Genomic DNA, 18086 nt, shown 5'->3' on the forward strand with positions numbered 1-18086 from the left:
GGTCCCAACTGTGAGCCCTGCTCCTTAATTCAGAGCAGCAGAAAAATTCCCACACAGCCCTGGCCTCTGGGAATGACGAGATGCCTGGCTCCAGGGTGGTGGGGACCATTGCGGACATCGATGCTTACGGTCATCTTTTACCACCATCTCCGGGCTTCTGCTTTCTTTGCTCTTGCGGACTTTTAAGAATGGCTTTGTGAGCTCACCAGGGCTGGCTGGTTGGCCTTTTGGGTACCATGAGGTCACTGAATCAGGTAATCAAAGAACAAACAGTCCCATGGTGTTTGGAGTCTCCCTGAGTTACCAGCAAAGCCTCTGTTTGATTTCTCACATGGCAACAAAGCCAGGAGCTTCAGATGAGTGGCATTTGGAATAAAGTCTGGGTGTTGGGCGGGACTCTGCTGCTGGATAATATGCTGGAAGTGCCTATAGACGCGAACTCTCCAAGATGCAGGGAGCAGTTTTTCTCCTGGGTCTCCTGGGGGCCATGTCAGGTAGGGACGCCATGTTGCCGCCTCCTTCGGTCTAGTTACTATCACTGAGTGATAATGCCCCCAAAGAGGAAATGGCCTCTGGGAGGTCTTCTTCAAAGGTGGGCTCATTGGCACTGGTGAATGAGATGATGCAGCAACAGGGAGCTCTCGGAGGCTGGGGTGGGGCTGTCCTGGAGAAGAGGGGCGCCGAACGAAGCCACAGTCTAGTCTCTAGTCTCGCAGACTTCACTTTCTTTCCTTGCCTACTGGCCTGTGCCAGACGTCCTTCCAAGATATAAGGTTGGGAAAATGAGTTTCACAGCAGAGCTTTGTGTGTATGTCAAGTCAGCCTTTGTGGAGACTCTGGCTTTTCTCTGGAGCCTTCTGGAGGCAACCGGAAGTTGGCAAGTCATCCTATGGGAAAACCGAGGTATCAAGGGGCTCTTGTCTCAGTCTTGAGCAAAGAAAACATCTTCTGATTGAAGAACCAGATTCACTCTAGAGCGTCTTGTACTCCCGCTTCCTTATTCAAGAGTTTGGAGAATCTTGGGTGATCCTTTTAATGTCGTCAGGTTGGGTTATGGAAATTGAGCTTTTTAAATTCAATCTTATTTTTGAATAGGTAGTATATGCATAATGTATGGAATTCAATCATGCTAAATTTGCAGATTAGTTTGGGGTAATTTACATATTTGATGAGTTATATAGTAACATACTTGGAAGAGGTACATGGTAAATGCTTAGTAAATGTTAGTGATTATTACGTAGGACGTTGAGCCTTCCTGTTCGACAGTTCTAGATACTTGTTCAATTCTTTGTTTTCCTCTGGAGTAGTTTAAGATTTCCTTCACAGAGATCTTGCACATTCTGATTACATTTGTTTCTAGTTCTTTCTTCGATTTTTTTCTTTTTCCATATTTGTGAATAACATCTTTTCTTCCCTTGTCTGTTTTCTTTTTTTTTCTTTGTAGAAGTATTGTTTTTTTTTAATTTATTTTCAACATAACAGTATTCATCGTTTTTGTACCATACCCAGTGCTCCATGCAGTCCGTGCCCTCTCTAATACCCACCACCTGGTTCTCCCAACCTCCCACCACCCCCACCTCTTCAAACCCTTCAGATTGTTTTTCAGAGTCCACAGTCTCTCATTGTTCACCTCCCCTTCCAATATCCCCCAACTGTTTTCACTGATTATCATACAATGGATGAATGTCTCCTAATGCCTTTTCTTATTAATTGTCACGGTTTTCCAGGTGCCTCTCATACATTTCCCACGTTTGAAAATAATCAACATTTATACTTCTCCTTGCCTATTTTTCTGTCTTGTATTTCTTTCTCTTATCTAATTAACCAGGCCCATACTTTCAGGCTGTTGTTGAATAATGATAAGAATGTACGCTCTTGTCTTATTCGCCATTAAGCATGATGTCAACCTTTGGTGTGAAGCAGAAATGGTTTATATGTTAAGGAGATACTTTGGGTTTTTTTTTTTTTCTGGTATTTATTTTCTGAACCACAGTGGATTTTTAAATCAAATGTTTTTTCCAGATTTATTGAAACGACCACTTAATTTTCCCCTTTGGTCTGTTAATAACGTAAGTAAATGACTGGGTTTCCTTATACTGAACCCTCTTTAATCTTGGGCTTCTTTTCCTGGCAGAGGGCAAGAGGAGCAGGGGATGTGAGGTCGGGTCTCGAGCAGCTCAGACTTTCCCTTGAAGCAAACATTTGAGATTTTCCCGGAATTATAGGCTTTTTGGACCATGATCATTTGAGTTAAGAGGTGACATTTGTTGCCACTGGGGGAAGAGTGAGGTTAGGAAGAACCCAGTGGCTCATGCTGATCATTATCATTTGGAACTTAATCATCAGACATGTGTGTGAAAGGGACAGATCACAAAGGTTTGCAAGCATATTTGAAATTCCTTGACAAAACCACACTCACATCCCTCTGTTTCCAAAAGACCATGCACTGTACCCTGCTTTTGCTTCCATGGGGGCAAATCCTCGTTTGTTGAAGGTCTGCTGTGATACAGGCTGTTTCCCTCTCACCTTCTTTTGTGAGTCTGGGAACGTGATTCTCATCCTGGCTCTCCAACACCAGAGTCCCATGACATGAAGGGGAGGGGCGGGCAGCCACACAGGTAGCTGCCTTAAGGCTGTTGGAAGCAGGCATCACCATAATAATCTCAAACAAACTAACATGCTCCAGTGTCCTCTTTCCTTTCATTTTCTCTAAGTCCTCTATACCCCTCAACAACCAAGTCAAGCCCCACCTCCCCCACGGAGCCTTCCCGGGTTGCCCCAACTCCCAGTGGGTAGTCTTCCCGCCACACCATTGGCACTCCTTTTGCCTATACACAGAATGTATGCCAAGGTTTGGTTACAGTGCCCAACACAGAATAAGTGCTCAAGAACAGGCAGCATGGGTTATAGAATTCATATATCACGTTTCCACGAGGAGAATGTGGGCCCTACAGTCACAGGTTTTCCTTCTCATATTGCTCTGTGGTCCCTGCATGCCACACAAATATATGGGACCCAATAAATATTTGTTGGTTTCATTGATCATCATCCCTTTTGGGGTCTTTTTTTTTTTTTTTTCATATTTATTGAGACCCCTCCAAATGCAGAAATTTACATCTCATGTCGGCATTTTTTTTTAAAGATTTTATTTATTTATTTGAGAAAGAGACAATGAGAGAGAGCATGAGCAAGGAGAAGGTCAGAGGGAGAAGCAGACTCCCTGTGGAGCTGGGAGCCCGATACGGGACTCGATTCGGGAACTCCGGAATCATGACCTGAGCCAAAGGCAGTCGTCCAACCAGCTGAGCCACCCAGGTGTCCCTCATGTTGGCATTTAAATTAGCTTCTGTCCTTCCCACCTCCTACGAAGATGAGAGAAATGAAACCATTTCTCTTCAAGACTTTGCGGATGCCGCAGTGTCCCATTCCCCCCATGGCTTACACGGGAAGGCCCCAGGAGAACATAAACTAGACAAACCCTCCCAAGCACAGCGGTGGGAGAGTTGGGTTAAAACAGTCTTCTGGTTCCATCAGTTCTGAAGGAGCGAGCATCATTCACGAAGCTGGAGGACTTAGCGAGGACCCCTCGCTGTGTTTAAATCTACCACTTCCTGAAGTTGTCTACATTTTTGAGAAAGTTCCTCCAGGAAACTAACTTTTATATCACTCTCTTGGAAATAAACAAATGCCAGGGTGTTTATTGAGAGAAGGGTTCCCCAGTAGCTAGAACATCCATGTGAGCCCGAGAAAAGTACAAACCTCACTGGTTTGAATTTTCCTGGCCGAGCACCGGGTAGGAGGCTAACTCATGTCTCTGTAGGAAGAACTCCTCCCCAAGCCTGCCATCGAGCCTGGCTCCCTGCAAGGCAATGTTGGGAAATCAAAAAGAGGACCAAGATTCAGTGTCTCAGGCTCCTTGAGGAACAAGGAGCAACCCTTCCTTATCCAGGCTCCCCTCATTTGAAAAGTCAGGAAGATGGAGTCCATCTCCAGAAAATCTTGTTGGCTGATTAATACTGTATTGGGGGGGGGGGGTCCAGTGAACATTGCAAAAGGTTTCTACTTTTCCTATGATGTCACTTTTCCTGTTCAGAGTTGACGTCAGAAGGAGAAAATGTGTCCCTCTTCTTGGCTTTCCTCCCACCCCCTTTCTGTGGCAATCTGGCTGTCTTCCCCTCTCCAGCTCCAAGACAGACTACTGCTCCAAAACAAACACATCTTTCTCCTGCTACTTGTGACCCAGGGTAATGTACAGAATCGCAAGTAGAGTCACCGTCTTCCCTTCTGCATCCTCCTATGAGCTCCCCACCATTAACCTTGCCTGGCATGGGTCAGCCCTCCCAAAGAACGCAGATGAGCGTCCCATCCGGGGAAGTAGATATCATGTAAATTAAAAGTAGGAGAAGGCACTGCAAGTAATGAAACCACATTCTATAATGTTTTATGGTTTATCGAGTATACGCGTGTTCAGGATATGGTATCTGTGCTGGGAGAGTGAATTCTAGCGGCCCAGAACTAGCCTGAGTTGCTTTGCTAAAATAAAGTTCCTGCCCAGAACGGACTTAGGGTCAAGGCCAGAAGTGTGCTGATAAAGAGTGCTGCTTTGCGCCCTGGGTCCAGGGAGTTTTGCAACGGTTTGTAGGGGCTTGTAAGCTTGTTCGTGGATAACGGTGAGATTGATGATTTGCACCTGGCTTGGAAGGCTCTGCTGCTAAGGCTGGTTACGTAACGCTTACGTAATGAGATGGTGCTTACATGACCAGCAGAATATAAAAATGTCCAGCCGAGACTCTATTTTGGGCTCCCTGGTTTCAAGGCTGCATCGATGGTTTCTGATCGGAATGAGTACATTTTGTTATGGCCCAGAGAGAAAAGAGGATGATGGAGGCTGGCCCCTGGCCTCTTCAGTCCCAAGGTCCTAGGAGGCAGCCCTCAGCTGTGGGGCATACAAACCCACCTCCTTTCTCTGTAATAAACCATAGACGTGTAAGCTTTCCCTTCGGGTCCTAGGCGCCTTCTTGAGCAGTTAAGCTCTGTTTCATGGGCACTGGTGGTGGGCACCACAGCCCTGAGGGACAGAGCTGACAGAGGGCCCCAGGGAAGTTAAAGGACCAGCCTAAGGTCACACAGTCAAGCGGTGGCAGAGTCCACCTTGAAGCAAGAGCTCTAGTTGCCAGTCCCGTGCTCTTTTCCCAACACTCTCCCATCTCTCTCACTACCGTTTTCAGTACTTACTGGAGAGAATGAAAAGGTCTTTATGGAGCTACAGTCTTGGGCAAGGACTGCTCTGTGTATTGAAGTCACACTGTAAGTGACAGCTCCTGCGGCCCTGGGTGGGGGAGAGGGCGATAGCACCCATGTTTCCTAAACCCCACCACTGCTTTGGTGTCAGAGGTCCTGGCTGGCCGGCTTCTGCCCCCACAACTGAGGCTGTGGAGGCCTTGTGGGTCCATTTCTGGCAAGGTGATGATTTTGCTCATTTGGAAACAAGTGAACACGTCATGTCTCCAGATCTCTACAGCAAGGAAGACATTTGAGTGTGCTCAGTGACTGATAATAAATCTTCTGTGTGCTCTTTCTTTTTCAAAGTGTACGCTTCAAGCAATTCTAATTTGATCCTTAATTAAGATGCATGTGTAAGTCAAATTCCATTAAAGCCTCCTTCTTGGTCTCCAGCACTCAGACCACCGGAGAAAGTTCGGAAGACCAGCCTTGGAAGACAAGTGTGTGTAGTGTCTTAGAGCCATTCCCTGGCTTCTAACCTTCCGTCTGCCCCTGATCAGCTGAGTACCTTTGGGCACATTCCTTAAACTGATTATATAATGAATGGTTTGAACATTTGGTGAGTTTTGTGTCTTATTAAATGCTCTTTTTTGGGGGCATGGACCCTAGGCACCAGTCCTTATTATTACTATGGCTATTAATGCTGCTCCTACTACTTATTGTAATAACAAAAGGGCTGGAGGAGCTTGTTGTTGACCCAAGAATCAGGGGATCTCAGCTTGACCACCTTTCTTACCAGAGTTTTTGGAGGATCTGCCATGAAGTCTTCAGGATTTGGTGGCATGCCCCTGGCACATGTGACCTTGCCCTGGGAACGGACGCCACGGGCTGAAGCACAGAATATCTCCAGCAAGAATGTGAGCAGAGGGCTGCACAGGTAGCTCAGTCGGCTAAGCGTCCAACTCTTGATCTCAGCTCAGGCCTTGATCTCAGGGTTGTAAGTTCAAGCCCCCAAGCCTACTTAAAAAACAAAACATAAAAAAAGAGCGAGAGAGAAAAGAATGCCAGAAGAAAGGACATATCCAAGGATACAGCCTGGCTTTAGCCATACATGAAACAGGCAGTCCCCAACACAAAGTGCTTGAAGGGCACAAATAGACCCACTCCTGCCCTCAACATATCTCTCTCACTCTGCCACGCAAAAAAATGGCCATTCAAGGAGGACTATGGAAAGGTCCATAATGTATGGAGCCATGCAAAGAGCCCGTCCTTGGAGTCAGATGCCTTGGATGGGAAGGCTGCTTCTTTCACGGAATTAGTTTCCAGAAACCAGGGTTTATCGAAGTTAAAATGAACACAACAAGATCGATGGACACACTCTCAGCAGAGCAAACTAGGAGCGATTGGCAGGGGATATTTGAAGAGCACAGTGTATCTAGCCTTCTCAGTTCATTGAAGGAGATGCAGCCAGGCTGGTGGCCATGGCTCAGGGCAAGGCTGCGGAAAGCCTCTCACCAAGCCCCCTCCCCCCACTGAGCCCGTGTCAAGCTGATACTGCAGCACGATCCCTTATCTTGTTTCCCCAGACAGCCTCCCCCAGATTGCATCAGCATGACCTAACATCTGGGTGGAGGGGCCAATATTGTACCAGACCCCGGCACCATCTGGCTACCATGTCACCGGGTCGTAGAATAACCATGAAGCATTATGTGTGTGTGTGGTCACCTGACAGGCATGCGACAGACTGTCCGTAGTAGGTATGTGCCACCTGTTAGCAGGAAGCCCTGGATGCTGCGAGCCAGGCCTCCCATGGCCCCTCGCTGTGCCACTTCAGGCATGTGGAAGGGTGACAGTGACACTTGCACCACGGGCTTGTGTTGAGAACGGCTGAGATCAGGCAGCAGAGCTGCACAAAGCCTGGCGAATAGGTGCTCAGTAAAGGCAAGTGGTTACTTGTTTGGGTGCATTCATCTGGGCTGGGCATGTACCTAACCACAGGCGATTCTTGAGAAAAACCCAGTGAGCTCTATCTTTGCTTAAATATGAGCAGAGTCTTTCTTCCTCCTTGACAGGAGGGGCCCGAGTCACTGGGGTGAGTGGGAGGGGACAAGAGAAGGTGGGGGTTTCCTTGAAATTACCAACCTTCCACTTTGCTTATGACCTTCCCTGTCTTGCTGAACAGAGAGGAAACAGTCTGGTGAACAGCTCAGGGGGCCTGGTGACTTCCAGCCGCGGGATGAGTGGGGTTGAGGGAATGATGTCTAAAAAAAACCCCAAGCACCAAAGCAATTGATTAATTTGCTCATTTAAGGAAACTATTGGGGGGTGGGGCGCCTGGATGGCTCAGTGGGTTAAAGCCTCTGCCTTCTGCTCAGGTCATGATCCCAGGGTCCTGGGATTGAGCCCCGCCTCAGGCTCTCTGCTCAGCAGGGAGCCTCCTTCCCCATCTCTCCCTGCCTGCCTCTCTACCTACTTGTGATCTCTATCAAATGAATAAATAAAATCTTAAAAAACAAAACAAAACAAACTATTTGGGGGAACTTCTTTCTTTCTTTCTTCCCTTTTTTTTTTTGCCTTGAAATAGCTTATTATTTGGCTCCCAATTTTTACCACGAGAATGCTATAATATTAAAGTCAATTTTAATAGATTAAAAAAAATCTATTCCCATCCATGTCACCCTAAACCTCAGCTGCTTTGTTATTTCTGAGCCCTTGCTCTGTCTGTGTCCATAACTGGAACATTCGGGGAGCAAAAATAACTTATGCATAATGAACTTTAGTCTCTAAACTAAAATGATTTTAGATTTATGAAAGCTTGTACCAATGTGTTTGTATTTCAACTTTTCCTACATGGCCATCTACTTCTCTACATCCTTCCCCCAAGTCTGAATAAAAACATTCTCTGACAAAAGCCAGCATTTCCTCATGGCTCATTTGTTCCCAGAAGTTCTACACTTTTTGGTAGGACAGATCCTTTTCCTGTCCCAGGAACCTTCCTCCCATTCCAAGTGGCTTGTCCCCAAGGGCTAATGGGGGCCAAGATCAGGAAGCTGGCTTTACTTCTTAAAGTAGAGCTTCAGTATAAATTTTGGTTTTTTACTTATTATTATTCAGCTCTGTTTTCTTATCTGTAAAATGGTGCCACTAATACTCATCTCTGAGAGGATTGCTTTGGGGAGTAAGTGAGAGAAAGGATTTTACATTGTGTGCTTACTTGGAACAATGGATAAATGGTTTTTTGACTTTGACTTTTGACTTTGACTTCCTAGAGTGGCCATAATGAACCACACACTGGATGGCTGTGAGCAACAGGAATGTGTTCTCTCATAGTTCAGGAGATCCGAGGTCTGACATCAAGGTGCTCACAGGATTGGTTCCTTCTAGAAACTCTGAGGGAGATCTGTTCTCCATGGACTTCCTAGCTTTCGGTGGTTGCTTGCTGGTCCTTGTTATCTAGCTGCATCAGTCCATCTTCTGTCTCTATCATAACATGGCTTTCTGCCTCCTGTGTGTGTCTTGGTGCCCTGTCCTCCTCTTAGAAGGATGCCATTTGGTGGGTTAGGGCCCACCCCGATCCAGAATGGCTGCCTCTTAACCAATTCGTCTGCAAAGACTCTATTTCCCAATAAGGAAGATTCGGAGATTCTGAGTGAACACAGATTTTATTTTTGGAGGGGGGACACTTTTCACACACACACACACACCCTCCCGAGAGTAACCATCACTATGGAAACATGAAAAACCTGGTGCTCTCCTCCATACCTGCAAAATCTTGCAGAGGATCAAGGAGACTGAAGAACATCCCAAGGCTTTCCAGGAAGAAACATCCTTTCTCTTAGATTGTAAAACTCTGGCTGAGACACAGCCCAAGGCAATGCACATGCCTTCCCCGAGTCTCTCTCACTTCCTTCCCTGTGAAATGGGAGTTAATCTGTCAATCAAGATGTACTGATGGGTCTTCAGCATCATGACAAACCCCCCCAACCTAGAATGACAAACAATTGTCCTTGAGATTAGTTATGGATGCGGGGAGGTCTACCATGATTTTGGAGCTTGGCGGTCATGCACACTCAGTTTTGATGACCTCTGAATCAGACGCTGACACAGACAAGGAAACTCCCCGGCCCTTGTAAGAGGGTGTGTTATGGCCGGCCTTGGTCGTCCAGGGGGAGGTCTGCCCCCTGAGGCATCACGTTCCTCTTTCCCAAGCTCTTCACAAAGGCTGTGAGAAAAGAGAAGGGGCGCAGGCAGATGAGGAAAGCAGCAGCTTTCTTTACAGAATGACGGAAGCAGATTTCATGGTTGTTTGGTGGTGGTCATTTTCTTGGCTCCTGGAAGATCTTGTGTTTCCATTTCCAGTCCTTGGCAAGAATGTCTGCTCTTGGGGAGTGACCAGGTTCCATCAGCGCCCCGGGCTACAGGTTGAAGCCACAGACCAAGCTGTTCAGTCCTTGTTCCCAGCACAAGGCTTTGCATTCATGCCATTTTGCATCCTTTTTAAACCCACAGGGAGAGAAGCGCTACACCTTGTCCACTTGCCGGCTACAAGCACCGTGGCTGAAAATTCTCCACCTGAGACGCCAGTGCACAAGTTTTCTGTGAACTTATCAGCCTCGCTGTCTCCTGTGATCCCAGGGTGGCCCCTGATCATCAACACGAGCCCCCTCACTGAGGCCTTCAAAGTGAACTGGCTGTCAGCCACCGACTTTGAGGTAAGCGCATGGCCCTGGGGGAGGTGTCCACAGAGACGGGTCCTGAAGATGAGGATGGGTGGATTCTAGATGGTGGACCCGTTCCTTCTCTTTCCCGGGCTCACTCCCTCCTCTACTAGGACCCAGAAGGCCCGTGTGGGGTATCCAAGATTTCTCTTTGAGAGAGGACCCTAAATACTTTGGACCTTCTTTCCGCACTTAATCCAGTGCGATAGGCAATATGCTCAGATTATTACAAATTGTTACGAATAAAAGTCCTGTTTCTCATGGCCACCCGCCCTCACGGGATGTCAGCTGTTAGGCGTGTGCAGACTAACTAAATCCTTTGGGGAGCATATCGTGGGGATTCATTTCCTCCAAAGCCAGGCCCTGATGAACTTGTGTCTGTTGATTCTGCTCTTCTCGTATTCTGTGATGTGTCCAGAAGGAAATCTATGAGGAGACTTATTTAATATGGAAGAACACACCCTTCATAAAAATACAAGCCTGAAAGCCCAGCTGTGCTGTGTGAATGTTTCCTCTTGGATAATTCAGACCCCGTCATTCACATTCAGGAGCTGTTACACTCTGCTCTCTTTCCTAGTTTGTCATTTAAGTCTTTTCCAAAGTCGGCGCTGCTCCTTAGGTAGGACAAATCTATCTGTGTGTTTTCTATTGGTACCTTCGGAGGCCCTTCCAGGGATGCCTTTAGGATCCTGACGTCTGAACCCCTCACCCCCAACCCCTGCCCTTCCCTCCATCCGCATAGAGACCTCTGGCGGTTATCATTAGCCCTGACGTGAGTCCTGCCTGCCATTACCCTGGGGAACTGATGGGACCCTGTGGGCTCAGCCTGCTTGGTCGAGTCTCAGTTGCCTCCTAGAGGTTAGGTATTCCTAAACAGCTGATCATGAGAGTCCTGAGGGGAGCTCTTAAAAAGCGTGCATGTCTGGACCCCAGAGCGGACCTGGAGAATCCTTGACGTGCAGACAGAGCTCGGGAAGACAGTACTCTCAGCACCCCGAGGGGGGTGGGCAGGTTTTTCGGTGCATACGGAGCGCACATTCAGCATCCGGTGTAGAGGCCCCAGCCCCAGAGGCTGATTCTATGACTCATCTCCCCTCTCTCCCTGGCCCTGGACATCTGGCTCATCTTCCACAGCTGCTGCGCACCTGGTTCTAGAAGCCCCGCCCACGGCTTGCACGCGTGTGGCATGGCGTATATGCTGGACACCGTGGCGCACGCTTCACGTGTGTTTCCTCTTGTAATATCCAAACAATCTGATAATTTTATTGCTGTTCCTATCTCCTTTTCACAGGTGGAGGAAACTGAAGCAAAATTCGTTAAATAACTGCCCCGGGTGGCACAGCGCTTCGGGGGCGGAGCTGAACCTGGAACCCGGGCAGTCTGACTTCAGACCTCTGCCTATTTTTGAAAATGATATAATTCGTACAGCATGCACCTCGCCCATTGAAAATGTACAATTTGATGGTTTTTACTGCATTCACAGACCATCACCACCATCTAGTTTTTTTTTTTTTTTTAAGATTTTATTTATTAATTTGACTGAAAGATCACAAGTAGGCAGAGAGGCAGGCAGAGAGAGGGGGAAGCAGGCTCCCTGCTGAGCAGAGAGCTGGATCCCAGGACCCTGGGATCATGACCTGAGCAGAAGGCAGAGGCTTAACCCACTGAGCCACCCAGGCGCCCCATCACCACCATCTAGTTTTAGAACGCTTATCCTGCTTCCCCCAGTCCCTGCACCCCCCGATCTCCTTTCTGCCTTATGGATTTGCCTATCTTGGGTGTCATCTATGAATGGATTCATATTGTATGTGATCTTTAGTGACTGGCTAGTTTCCTTTTAGCCTGGGTCAGCTCTTCCTTCCTTTTCATGGCTGAGTCATATTCCTCCGTAAGGATAGACCACAGTTTGATTATCTGTTCAGCAGCTGACCAACATTGGGGTGGTTCTCCCTTGAGAACTCTCACCCTTAGCCTCTAGAAGTCTATTGCCTTTGATGGTGACGATGGCAACCGTGCAGTGGTCCCACCGTGCATTCTCTGGATTATGTAACCTCTGTTTATGACCCCAGTTATGTTTAACTGGGGCAAGGAGTATTTGCCTGATTATAATCACATGGAAACATAATCCAGTAGTGACCTCTGGATTGTCACTACTGACACTGACGTTACCACCATTGCAAAGGATTTATTTCTATTTTCAAACTAAGATCACAGAGAGATGGCAGGTGGGCTGGTGTGTCCAAGATCATGTAACCACAACAGATGAAATACTTAACTCAGGTCTTCTGATGGCCAATCCTAGGCTCTTTCTTCCATGTTGCCCTGCGCTTCTGTTGCTGGTTGGTGAGCCCTCCCGGTCAGGTAAAAGGACCCATCCTTTCCAAGTTTGATATGATTCCAAAAGGGCTGACAGTCAAGGAAGAATTCCATCCTATGTCTGACCTCTAGAAATGGTGACTTTCTTAGCACCTCAACTGATGTTGGCTCTAGTGTCCAGTGTACTGTTCGAGGCCTGGCGCCCTCCTGGGTGCTATGTCAGTAACTAGGAAGGGCCACACATTCATGGGTCCTGAAGCATTGACTGCTTCTCCCCACAAGCCACCCAATAGCATCAACTATCTCCTCCTCCCCTGCAAGAAAGATCCTATTCTCCAATCCAAAATGCTCACAAGAGTTGCTTCTGCGGCCTACAGAATGGGTCAGTGCCATCCCCGTGGTGGAACTTGACTTTCCCATGGGCCAACTTGACACTCTGCAGGAGAAGGCTAGTGACAAGGTTTTTGGGTCTCTGGCCCAGAGGTCTGGTCACTGTTGGCCTTGGGACTCTGTTATACTAGGCTTTCTGAGGGTGACCTCTGATTCATGCCAGGAGCCAGTCCTCTCTGCTTTTAAACACAGCTGCTGGGACGTCTGGGGGTGCAGGGAAGGTAAGGGGGTTAATAATAATGAGGCTAATGATAACAACTCTTATTTATGGTGCTTTGACCATATACAAGGAATCCCCCCTAAATATTTTGGGAATTCATTTATTTAATCCCCATAACAGCCCCACAACACAGTGTACTACTATTATGTTCACATTAGAGGTGGGGAACTGAGGCACGGGGAGGTCTCGCCTGTCACACGTCAAGCATAGAGACAGGTCATCTCTACGTATGTGTGTCCCAGGCTGACCCTTCTCACAGGTAGAGATGAGACTACGTCATTTCCTCTCTCAACCCTCCTCTACACTTTCTGCCTCCACCGCATGCACTCATTCCCATCTGTGGTTGTCTTCTCTCAACCAATCGAGATCTTGCACAGCCTCTTCCATGAAGTCTTCCTTGACTACACAGAGCTCACAATGAACTTTGCCTCTGATTCTCCACGGTATCCTGATCTAGCGTTTTGTTATAATCACCTGTGTTACACTTCAGCTGTTTTACTGGGTCAAGGAGTATTTGCCTAATTATAATCATATGGAAACAAAATCAGGGAAAGGGAAAGGACTTTCTCAAGGTCACACCCATCAGGTCACACTGTCAGTCACGACAGTGGGATGGGAGCTAAGTGCTCTCCTAACGACAGGAGAATGAACACCTGCCTGGCCCCACGCGTTTTAGTAAACAAAAATCTCCATAAGCATAATTAAGACATTTATGAAATTTAGTCCTTGAGGTCCCAAAAGCCCAGGGGCTCTCCGTGGTCTAAGCTGGTGGCAGGAGCATGCATGTAGGTCTGAGAGGTCACAAACTGGCCTCCAGCTGGCCTCAGGAGGACCCTCACATTGTGGACCAGCTGGGTTCCTGCTGATGATTCCAGTGATATTTCTCTGGCCCTGGTTCTTGGTGTCCCTCCCACAGCTCCAAAAACACTTAGAGTGCAGGGAACAAGTTTCCATCAGTGGGAGAATGTGTGGAAACGCACTAAAAGCCTGAACCGGCTGTTGATCTAAGTGTATATTGTTCCTCATTTCAGCAGATGTATCCTTCCCTTGTTTATTCACGGACGTGGCCTTGGGAAAATTAGCATGGGGTGCCGAGTCAAGATGTGACTTCACAACAATCCCAGGAAAGTGCAGTGGCTTATTCTTAAAGACCAGAAAAAAGTCCAACCATCTTCAGGGTGGCTAAGGGGCTCGTCTAGATGCCTACTGCAAGTAGTGACTGGGTTTTAACTCCTGGCTTTCCATCGTCAGTCAATGGAACCAGGATACCGCCTAAATATTTTTCTTTCCTCTAAAAAGCAGCTTCACGCGCCAAGAGTCCCTTCGGTAGAAATCTCAGGGGCTTAGGTTGGAAGGACGAAGGCAAAACAACCGGTTCCTCTGGTGGTGGGGGAGAGATGTTTTCCAGAATGCCGGTTGCTTCCCTCCTAGTAATGTCCCTTTGCAGAATGCATACATACGAAACAGATCTTTCACCTGGTTACTAAGAATTCTGCCTTTGCTTTTAGGTTGTCACCACGGGGAAGGAACAACTAGACTTTGAAACAGGACCAAACATATTTGATTTGCAGATTTATGTTAAGGATGATGTTGGTGTCACTGACCTTCAGATCCTGACTGTCCAGGTAACAGATGTGAATGAGCCACCTCAGTTTCAAGGCAACTTGGCACAAGGTAAGATTCACTGGGCTGTGCCGTGCAGCCCAGACGGCGGCATCACGGGGGGACCCTGGGGGACAGAGCAAAACAGAAAAGTAAGTAAACAAGCAGCTGTTTGCCTGGAATAGGCAGCTGCTTAATAAGCAGGGGATAAATGAAATGTCCTCCAGGACAGGACTCCCCAAAATAATGCCCAACAACGTACAAAGCCCCTCACCTCTGTGGTTTCTCTTGTGCCTCTTTCAGTCCTTGGTGGTGGGGGGCGGATATTAAGGCTCAGGGCCCTTGAGCGGGTCATTCTGGAGGAAGCAGGGCCCAGCCCATCAGAGGCTCATGTGTGGTCATTGTGTGCTGTGGTCATTGACTGACCTGTTTATTCTCCCCATGGACTGGGGTGTGCTGCAGCATGGGGACCAACATACAGGACTGGAGCACAGGGTGACTTCCTGCGTGAGCTCTCCCAGGCTCATGACTTTGACCGCCATCCATACTCACAACCACCAGCTCTGTCAATTTCGTCCAGTTTCTCCTCTGAACTCCTGACTCCAATATCTGGCCATCTTATACCACAGCTCTGTCTTCCCTGTCTAATAGGCATCTGGGATGTTGTGAGGGGACTTTTGGAATGCTCCCAGGTCACCTAAGTTGAGAACTGGTTGCCAGCGGAGCCAACCATGTGATTAGAAGGTTGAAACTTTCAGTCCTGCACTCTGCCTCACCCCCGCCTATGGGAAGGGGAGGAGGGTAGAGAGGGAACTCACCTGCCCATGGCCAGTGATGTCATCAGCCACATGTGTGTAATCAAGTCTCCATAAAGGCACCAAAGGGTGGGGTTTGGAAAACTTCCAGACTAGTGAGCCACCTCGCCCTTCCAGGAGAGTGGTGTGCCCAGAGAGCATGAAGGCTCTGTGCTCCTTTCCCCATGTCATGGTCTATGCGTCTCTTCTGCTGTTCCTGAGTTAGACCTGGTTATAATAAAACCAGTAATCTAGTAAGCAAGTAAAATATTTCTCTGAGTTTTGGGTTCCCCTCTAGCAAATTCTCGAACCCAAAGAGGTTCGATGGTGGGAAACTCAGATTTATAGCCCGTGGGTCAGGAGCATGGACAATAACCTGAACTTGGAATTGGTGTCTGAAGTGGTACGGGGGGTGTCTCATGGGGGTGAGTTCTTGGTCTATAGAATCTGAAGGCTACCTCTGGGTAAAAAGTATCAGAATGGAGTTGAATTGTAGAACCCCCAGCTGGTGTCAGAGGATTGCTTGATGCTGTAGGAGTATCCCCCACACATTAGAACTGGTGTCAGAACATGACATTGCAAATTTAACATGCCTCCAAATCAAACTCTTGACTTCCACTCTACCCCTCCCCCCCAACCCCAAAAACCCTGCTTCTCCTGTCTTTCCTATTTTAGCTAATAGCACCAATAACTTTCTAGTGGCTCAGGCCAAACTTCAAAGTCAGCCTTGATTCCTCCGTCTTTCACACCCAACATCAAGTCCATGAGGAAATTTTGGCACTTCCAAGTCTATGCAGTCTGACTGCCCCCTGGCATCTCCATTGCCACCAACACGGGCATGTCACTAGTCATGGGTCACCCGTCTTACTGCGATAGCGATGGCAATGTCAAGCTAACCGGCCTGCCTGCTCTGCCCTTGCTCCTGTCAGTCTTATTTTCCGCAGAACAGCCAGAAGAATCCTGTTGAATGTCAATCAAATCAAGGCACGCCTCTGCTTCAAGCCCCATAAGAACTTCCCATCTCTCTCAGGAGCAGTGCCAGAATCTCAAGGCATCATCCAATCTGCCCCCTTCCATCCCCACCATGTCCTCTTCCACACATCCCCCCCCCAACTGTGGCCCCCATACCACCCTCTCCCGCAACGTCTCAGTGGCTCTTTGCTCTTCCCCTGTATCTCTACGATCCTCATCTCTTTAAGAATCTAGACTCAAGTGCCGCGAAGCTTCCCCAACCACTATTTCACACAACACTCCATTCCCTGATTTTCTCCAGCACCCAGCTCAGTAATGTTCACATATTTTGTTCATTTATTTTGTTGTCTGTATCGTCCCACTGTCATGCAAGCTCTGTGAGAGCGTGGTTTCGCGTTGGGAGGACTGCTATGTCCCCAGTGCTTGGACAGATCGGTGTCTGGTACGGAGTGAGGACTCCGTAAACACCGTTTTAAATGCAAGCGCAAGCCGTGATAAAGGCGAATGAGAGCTGGAGCTCAGATCAAAGCCAGGCGGGGCTTGAATTTGTATGCTCTCACCTCCTTCGTCGCTGAGACAGCCTCCTAGTTCCCGCAAGCCTGTTTCCTTGTCTGTAAAGTGGAGAGAATTGCAATACCTACATACAGGGGGTTATGACGATAAAGGAGAAAACATAAGCCCTTGGCACAGTGGCCCCAAAGAGTGAGGCGTGCACGTTCTCAGCCCTCTCGCGGATGGACGGGTGCTGGGAAAGAGAGGCCGGGGGATGGGGTGCGGGGACCCCTCGGGCCAGGCTGCTGGGGCCCAGTGCCAGGTTCCCCCTGGCTGCCCAGAACTCTGAAGGAGATGAAGCAATTTCTGGTCCTATTCCTGGGCCTCTGCAGCCCTCTCCCTTATTCCTGCTGCAAGTCCTTTCAGGGGATGCGCTAAGTGCCCTTCAACAGGTGACCGTAGCATGGTTTTGGAGGAATTTTCCCGTGAACATGGATCAGGAACACGGAGGAGCCGTACCGGGAGGTTCCTCCCCTAGATCACCTCTTAGCAGAGGAAACACGATCCCACCTCATCCCCCCCCCCCCGCCCACCCAGTACTTCATAAATTCCCATGAGCTTTCTGCTCATGCCAGGTGGCGGGGAGCTGACTCCCAGCCTTATCCCCACTTCCCACCACACCAAGTGTGCTTGGTTCTCCTTGGCTGCGTACGGCCATCCTGGTTCTGTAATTCCTCATCGGCTTTATCTAATAAAATGCCTCTTCTTACACTTTGGGTGCTGATCTAGGTCTAGACCTCTACATACTGGAAGGAACAAACCCGGGATTCATCTACCAGGTTGAAGCCTTTGATCCGGAAGACATAAGCCGAAACATACCCCTCAGTGTAAGTCTCCTTGATAAATGAGTCGGGCTTCTCTGTGCTGCCTTTGACACGGGAGCCTACAGCCTCGGCCGGGGGCTCGGGCAGTGGTGAGGGGAGGAATAGGCTGTCCACCGCCACGGCCAGAGCACGGGGGACGTCGGAATGGGTAAGGGAGCTCTGGCCGTAGACACGCCAGATCAAACTCGTGAACTTCCCATTTCTTCATCTATAAAATGGAAGCATAAAAGCACCTACACACCGGGGATTTTAAGTATAAGATAATGCATGTAAAGCCACTTAGCACAGGGCTTGGCATATTGAAATTGCTCAGTATTTTTAATTCTAAGGTGCTAAAAATCCAGCTGTATTCTTTTAAAAGTAAGCAAAAAAATGCGTACCCCAAAGACCGGCATTAACACTTCGTTTTCGAGAGGTGATGTCAAGCTGCTTGGAGCTAAGTTAGAAAGTAAAAAATAAAAAAGTTAAAAGAGAA

General features: G+C 48.2%; 1 protein-coding gene across 1 annotated transcript in view; it reads left to right on the forward strand.

Annotated features, from left to right (window-relative positions):
• The first annotated feature begins 377 nt into the window (after positions 1–377).
• CDHR3 (cadherin related family member 3) overlaps positions 378–18086 on the forward strand; it is a 57590-nt gene continuing 39881 nt past the window's right edge. Inside the window, exons 1-4 of the mRNA XM_032873224.1 lie at positions 378–494; positions 9733–9935; positions 14376–14541; positions 17517–17614. Coding sequence (XP_032729115.1) covers positions 449–494; positions 9733–9935; positions 14376–14541; positions 17517–17614 — 513 coding nt within the window. The 5' untranslated portion in view covers positions 378–448. The remainder of the gene's footprint in view (positions 495–9732; positions 9936–14375; positions 14542–17516; positions 17615–18086) is intronic.

The sequence above is a fragment of the Lontra canadensis genome, unplaced genomic scaffold (assembly GCF_010015895.1).
Source record: "Lontra canadensis isolate GAN:19392208 unplaced genomic scaffold, GSC_riverotter_1.0 scaffold48, whole genome shotgun sequence".
Lineage (NCBI taxonomy): Eukaryota > Metazoa > Chordata > Mammalia > Carnivora > Mustelidae > Lontra > Lontra canadensis.